Source organism: Manihot esculenta, chromosome 2 (genome assembly GCF_001659605.2).
Source record: "Manihot esculenta cultivar AM560-2 chromosome 2, M.esculenta_v8, whole genome shotgun sequence".
Lineage (NCBI taxonomy): Eukaryota > Viridiplantae > Streptophyta > Magnoliopsida > Malpighiales > Euphorbiaceae > Manihot > Manihot esculenta.
The window spans coordinates 11,329,860-11,337,650 of record NC_035162.2 but is presented as its reverse complement, the minus strand read 5'-3'; the positions used below and the strand labels follow the sequence as shown (position 1 = coordinate 11,337,650).

Below are 7,791 nucleotides of genomic sequence, written 5' to 3'. Positions count from 1 at the left end.
GTTTAATGGTGTGGACCAACATTGCACTGAATTATCCACCATACATACACATACTGAAGAAATAAAATGGGGGGAGGGGTTGGATCTGAAGGACTTCAGTATTAAATGCTTTAAGATTGGGGCTGGGGGGTTAGCCACTGCCATACAATATCAACACTGTGCATGTTTTGAAAATTTAGAAGAATCATTTTCAAACGATGAGCAAACATCTCAAAGTATTAATTGTTTTTGGAACTTGGCTACGACTAGAGATTGCTTCCAATCCCACCTTGTCTTATGTGGAGTTTAGATAACGGTTCACATTCATCACTTATCCTCTATTAACTTCATTCCTATTATGGCCAACTCTCGAAGGAAATGTGGGTATATATAACCCATTTTCTCATTTGTGTAAATTTTAACATCTCCAAGCACTTGTTAAGATTAATGTAAATGTTATTTGCATATATTAAGGTTCATTTAATATACTCGACTGGTATGAAAAGAATGCATTTTCTGCTCTCCTTAGTTGAATGAGGCAAATAATATAAAAGTAAATTAAATACTCCTCCATTTTGGGTTAATAGTGGTTGAAAAGAAACTTTCCTCTCTCTATCAACATAGAGAGAATTTGTGAATAGCCGTTTTTATTTGTGTTGTTTGCTTTTTGATTGACAGTCAAAGCTTCAAAACCGAAGTCTTTCCTTAAGAGTTATCTCTAATTTTTCTTTGTATTTACTTGCTTTCTCTTTGTTCTCTTTCGGTTTTGGTAGTTGCATATCGATATTTGCCGCTACATATGGTGTGGCTGATGAGTACCGGTTCTTAGTCTTTCTAGGTTGGATTTTGCATAAATTTGCTGAATGGAGTTATCTATGATAGTACTGAAAAATGTGTCATCTCGCTGAGAAAAAGCCGAAATGAGTCACCCGTAAAGCGTGAGTGAGTAGCCGATTAGCCCCATCTCCTCTTCCCTCGATCACCCGTAAGGCGTGAGTGAGTAGCGGATTAGCCCTATCTCCTCTTCTCTCGATCATTAGCCGTTTCGATATGCTCTTCTCTCTCTGACTCAAGACATTTTGTTTTTGTGAAGATAGTTTTTGTAAGGGTGAGATTGCTTCTGTTGGGTCTTTAGGCATGTAGAGCCTTGCGAGAATGAGTCGCTTAATGAGACTTTTATCACTGGCAAAAGAAAAAAAAACAAAGTAATATTAGGCATGAATATTAGAAATAATCTTCCAGAAATTTGAAGATAGTGAGAAAATATCTCTCGAGCTGATTGTTATATTCAGCAACTGTATGCAGTATATCATTGGCTAGTACAATCCACAACAATCTTAACTAGCTTCTAAATCCTAATCACTTATTCAACTTCTGAAAACTTGTAGAAAATGTCTGACGACATTCTCAGATTACAAACTTCAAAACAAGTTTAATGCAAAAGAAAAAAAAAGTAAAAAATGTCTGAACTGATCAATCCTGTAGAGTTGATCAGTTTATATTGCAGGTTGATGAATCCCAATAAACAAAACCCATGTGGATCGTGTACTCCAGATTCATCAACTCGCAACAAATTCTACACCTTTTTAGATAATGGAGACCAATGGCTTTTCTTGCATCTCCCTCTCCGACTTCTCGTCCAACCCAATCAATAGCTTTGACATTGAGGACTCAACTTCTCTGGAATCTATCACTCTCTTCATTTCAAGGCCAATTCCTATATTGTTTTTGTAGCGTAGAAGCTGTGGACTATGCAGTATTCCCATGGACCTTGACTTGCTCAGCTTCACTACTGGCATTTTCACTGCTTTTTTCCTTGAATCGAACCTACCCATTTTAATCTCTCCGAATGAACCTGTTGATTTTGATCTAATCACCCGCTCCCTCACCCACTGAATCGGTTCATTTTCAGAGCCTACACTTGAAACACTCGACACTTTCCTGTTTCTTCTGCTCCCTCCTCTAATCGTCTTGTCAGCGTTAATTACCTCTTCATTTGAATCAATCACCGTCTTCAATGTCCGCGATTCTTCCACTAGTCCCACGCTCCTCCTCAAACGATTCCATATGTGCGGCGCGTTAACTCTCTTGCTCGCAATTTTCAATCCCTCAACTATCTCTGCCATCCCGGGACGCTTCTCCGCTGTCGATCTCACGCATCTTGCCGCCAATATTGCAAGATTGTCCATCACTCCCGGGTCGACCGGCGACCCGATTCTATCATCGCAAATAGCGGAGAAATCCCTGCGCTTTATCAACGGAACCGCCCAGTCGACGATAGATGGAGGGCTGTAGTTGACATCAATTGCATTTCTCCCACTGATCACTTCCAACAGCAAGATTCCGAAGCTAAACACGTCGCTCTTGGTGCTTAAATCGCCAGGTGCGAGATAGCCAGGGTCGAGGTATCCTAAAGTCCCCGCTGGTGGCGTGCACTTGATGCGTACGTCCTCAACGTGTCCTCTCAATGCTAGTCCGAAATCTCCGAGCCTCGCGTTCCAGCTCTCGTCGATCAACACATTTGACGATTTTATATCTCTGTGAATCACCGGCGGGTTAGCTAAGTGCAAAGCTTGAACCGCCTTGGCTATTTGCAAAGCAAACTGGACACGTCTGGTCCAACTGGGCGGTCTGGAGCTACAGTGTAAAAGACTGTATAAAGAACCATTTGGCATGTACTCTACAACTAGTAATTTACGGCCTTTAGAGTCTTCACCGGAGCCTATGAGGTTAACTAGCCGCTGGTGATGTACTCTGGAGAGTATCTCAATCTCGTTCTCTGCAGGAGTTGTGCAAGTGGTGCAGTTGCTGTGGATAGCTATTGATAGGTTAGGATAGGTTTTCTTGACGGCAGCTATAAGCCTGCCGTCGTCGAGGCAAGCTTTATAAACAGTGCCGTGGCTGCCTTTCCCAAGAAAACTCTCCGCGGAGAACCCATTGGTGGCTTTTACTAGTTCCGGGTAAGTGAAGTCCCTTATCTTAATGAGTTTGGTTTTATTCCTGCGATCCCAGTTGTAGGGATCACAGGTTGCTATTGCAGACTCTGCATTGCAAGAAAGGAAACCCATAATTAGTAATTAGAAAGAAATTATTCAGGAGAGTTGTTTGGGACGCAGAGATAGGGAAAGAGAAAGAAAAGGATTGAACGAGAAGCGGAGGTGGGAAGCAAGAGCGGCAAAAGCCATTACTAGAAGATGAAGTGTTGTGGTGTTGTGAGTGGGAAAGTTAAAGGCTTGTACAGATTTACAGCTTTGGGGGGAGAAAGAGAGATGGATGTGAAAACAATCAAAGCTTCAAAATTTTGAATGCGTGAAGGGCGTGGCGTTGTTCGTATATATGTAGGCCTATTTGGATGACTGAGTGCATCAAATTATTAGAAATATTAAAATTAATTATATGCTTGATTAATATATTATTTAATTTGTAGTTTTCTACTAGTGATCTTAGATAATGATTGTTTACTGTGCATGATTGGCGAGTTAATAGAACATTAACTTTTGCAATTATAGATTGATGCCAACCTAATCTTCTAGATAAGATTTTTGGTTAGCAGCTAAATGAAAAACAATTGGCCCGTTAATCACGGTGTCCACTACTTTTTGGATTAAATTGACTTAATTTTATCTATTGCTGATTTATATCTGAACTGATGTTTGTTTCATGATCCTCCATTAATTTCAATTTATGTTTTTATTTAAATAATATTACTTGGATATATATTGCATGTTTCCGAATTTTTTCTTGAAAAAAAAAAATGATCAAAATCACTTTCCTTTTCTCATTATTGTTTAGCTCTCATTTCTCTCTCTCGTTTCCCATCACTCTCTCATCATGTTATTTTCACCAATCTCTTGAGACCCCTTTTTGTTTACCAATTCTAACATCTATTATTGCCGAAAGAGAAGAATCACAGAGAGTGAGGGCTACAAATCCTGGCCTCAATTCTTTGTGTTTCTAGTGATAGTAAAGATTGTGGTTAGTGAAAAAAGGTGCCCAAGAGGAGAGGAGTGAGTGATGGTGTTCATGAACCCATTATTTCTTGCTCTAAATCAACTTTGGCATACATTGGTGAAGCTATGGGGATGTGGCCTCATATCCATTCCATGTTGGATTCTATTTTGTGATTTTACTTGGTGATCTCATAATTTCTTAATTTAAGTCAATACCACTATGGCGTATCTAAGTGACGAAAAACTATCAAAGAATTAGACGATTAGATAGACTGTCTATATTAATAGAATTTAGTAATATTAAAATAGAAATTAAATGGTTTGAATAATAAGGTAAGATGTGATATTGCTCGCTCCTTTATTATCGAATGATTGAACTACTTGATTAGAGTTAAATGTTTAATTGTGCTCAATTTATTTATCCCATCATTTAATTTGATTTAGCATTAAATTAAATATTAATTTGATTTAGCATTAAATTAAATTTAGATTATATAGTTTTCATTTAATTTAAATTAGACGATATAAATCTTTTTTCATTTAATTTAAATTAGACGATATAAATTTATATTATAAATATATAGAATTTTATATATATTCCATTGTAATTTTCTAATGTGAATTTATGTAGATTTAATCTGAATAAATATTTCTCTAAACTATATCTAATTTTTGATAATGTAAGTTTTGATTTAATTTAGTATAATTGTCATTAAATTGTCAATGTTATTAAATTTCTTTGACTTATATATATATATATATGAACAATGATTAAATTACCTAAATTTAAATAATTATTTCTGATTAAATTACCTAAATTTAAATAATTATTTCATGAACTCCTAATTCTATTAAAAAATGGTCGGTTATGCCCATGAGGGCCTATATATTTATCTTACTTTATTTGACTCAGTTACATGCCCACCTAATTGAATTTGTTGTACTATATTGATAATCTTACATACCCTATTAATAAACATTTTGGTTTTGATTCAAAACTAGTGATTTAAACCGACGGATTTCAATTTTGGTTGAATAGGAAGATGCCCGTAATGAGCTTTTTACTAAGCAATTACGGTCTGATTTGTGAAACAGACGTTCGGGTTGGTTGATTTAGATCGGTGGAAGTAACATACGGTATTTTTGGATCCGTTGTGCTACAGCCTACAGCAAGAAAAATACGGAGGAGCAAGAAGGTAAACTGTGATTGGCTTATACGGCAGTCCAAATCGTCGACATGGAATTTACAAATTCTGAAAATTAGAAACCAAGGGCTATTTTGGGAGTTGGGAGGAGGAGGTGATGGACCCATTTCAGCTTTGACTTGCTTTAAATCTATTGTCCCCACCACCACCAACAGTAATTTGGACTTGTGTTGTCTCCACTCCTCAAAGTAAAAGACTTGTATGTGTGTGGTTTACAGCAAATGCTCCTAAGAAAAGCTGTTGAGCACATTTAATATTGTTTTGATTAATTTTCATTATAATGGCAGGTGAATTTGTTGGGCCCATCATATACTTTGAATTTTCATGTAACCTAATTTCTGTTGACATAATTAATTCATGTGTTTACCATAGGTTTGCAAATTGTCAAAAGTAATTGGATGATTGGACCATCATGTCATGCATTTCTTCACTCTATGTTCTGTCTTTATTAATTTTCTGGGGGTTTGAAGAATGTTTTTCCCATGATGAATGGGCAGGAGAAGATTGGAGAGACTGTAAAATAATTCTAATTATAGTGCTGCACAAATAAAAGGGCAATCTCATCTTTCCTTTTGGCAGAATTTGGGTTTGATTATAGGAATGACTCTGCACCCATTAGCTGATTTTGGGCCAAATGGATTTTTAATATGAACACAACTTCTTCCCAAACCCATAACACTGGCCTGGCCTTGCTTTTCTTTCTCCAAATACACCACTATTCATCAAAATAATTAAATAAAAATAAAAATCTGTAACAATAACCCACCAAAAGAGTAAACAACTCACCTAGTCCACAGACAAAGCTTCTATCTGCCATGTTCTTGTTTCCATTCCACACTTTTAATTATTTATATTTATTAATATATTCAGCATTTGTGGGTGTGGCCACTTTTTAATTTAGGTTATTAGGTTTTAATTATATATATTTTCTTACTTTCCTCATATATATATATATTTTTTAATTAAGATTCTCAACTTGTTAATCAAAGTTCAAACTTTCAACTATATAACAAAGAAGAAAAAAAAAAGTATTTTAATTTCCCCTCTTTATGAACTCGTAAGATTCTCATCATTATTACATGGATTATTTATATAAGTAAATTATTCACATTAAATCAAGAGAAGTAAGAATTTAAATCATATAAAATAAGAATCAAAACGACAAGCGTATTGTCTCATACACATCACCATTGAATTATTAAAAAAAGAAAACAGTTCAATATTTGTGTTCTGTCTGTTATAATTATAAGAATGTCCGTTTCAATCTTTAATAGAAATTATTAATTAAAAGAAAAGGGATGTGAATGAATGCTTGGCAATGGCATCATCATTTTAACAGCTAAGTTTGATTAGAACTGATAACCTCCAGATCTTTCTTAGTCCAGGAGTAAGGTTGGGTCCAAAAGAAGGTCACAGGTCCAAAACCCATCAGATCATATGCTCGAGAGGCGGCTCGACTTCACGAGCCTGGGCCGACAACCCAGAGCGATCCGGATCAGATATGAGCACAAGCCCCATAAGGAAGTAGGCCCAATCACTCACCAGCCCTACCCGCATGAGCTCTGGAGAGCATTAAATGGCCGTTATGCATGGAGCAGGGGCCTGACACAACCGTACGTACGGGCCTGAGTGAAAAGGATAGGAAAGCACTATATACTGGAGGGTCTTCTCCTTCAAGGGATGGACTCTCTCTCCTGCTCCTTCTTCCTTAACTCCATTTTTATTTTCTCTGCAACTCTTGCCTAGATATACTACTCTTATTCATGAAACCTGACTTGAACGTCGGAGGGTCTCCGCTGGGGCATCCCGGTGGACCCTTGACCATTTTTCCTTATTTTGCAGGTCCTTTCCTCAGATAGAACATGGAGAGACCCATTTGACCCATCCGCTGTAGCCCAAAAAGAAATCAAATCCATATAATAGGGGACGAGGGAGAACCAGATCTATCGGATATGGAGCCCAAGGAGATTTAGAGTTATCAAATGGCGCCGTCCGTGGGGAACGAAGGAGATATTTTCGTCACCGGAGTTCCTAAATCCACCCATTGAGATCCACATGGAGGTATGAAAGTTTATACGAAAAGAAAGCTGGAGATTTATAGTAACCCAGCTGAATAGCCTAGCTGAAAAGAAAGACCCAGCTGGTTCACGAATATCTTGACAGTCTTTTAGTCTTCATTTTCCTGCCCTCGTTGTTTATTTTAACATTTATTAAATTTTATTACTACTAACTTTTTCTTTGAGATCTGACGAGGTGAAACTTCAAATCGAAATGCTTGTCTATGAGTATAGATTTTAATCTTTTCTACAAAAAGAAAAAAGAATCAGTGGTATATATATTTTGTGAGTTGGCTGTGTATATATTGTCAAGGTGAGAGGGGCAGATCGGCTGTGAAATCTCATGTTAGCAGGTTAGAAAGAAGATTAATAAATAAAAAATAGGCTAAGTCGGACTAACATTTCAGGTCGAATGAGGCATGAGGTCGGATGAGACACGATTCAGGGCTATCCAACTCGGTTCCAGAGCAGCGCCCCTCAAGCATCGGAGATGGAGAATGAACCTATCGAAATCCCAGCTCGTTCAAAATACTTTAGGTCCAGACTATATTTTACAAGTTGAGGTCGGCTCTTTGTCTAAATGGTTTCACTTCCCGTCAG

General features: G+C 37.1%; 1 protein-coding gene across 1 annotated transcript; it reads right to left on the bottom strand.

Moving 5' to 3' along the window:
* Window positions 1–1,232: 1,232 nt before the first annotated feature.
* On the bottom strand, window positions 1,233–3,313 carry LOC110609772 (serine/threonine-protein kinase-like protein At1g28390). The gene has a single exon (XM_021749566.2). It carries the CDS (start codon window positions 3,045–3,047, stop codon window positions 1,566–1,568), a length of 1,482 nt encoding a protein of 493 aa, XP_021605258.1. The 5' UTR covers window positions 3,048–3,313; the 3' UTR covers window positions 1,233–1,565.
* Between the last annotated feature and the right edge of the window lie 4,478 nt (window positions 3,314–7,791).

Bases quoted from the DNA above. Each gene is read 5' to 3' on its own strand.
- LOC110609772 (XM_021749566.2), bottom strand. From the start codon at position 3,047: ATGGGTTTCCTTTCTTGCAATGCAGAGTCTGCAATAGCAACCTGTGAT.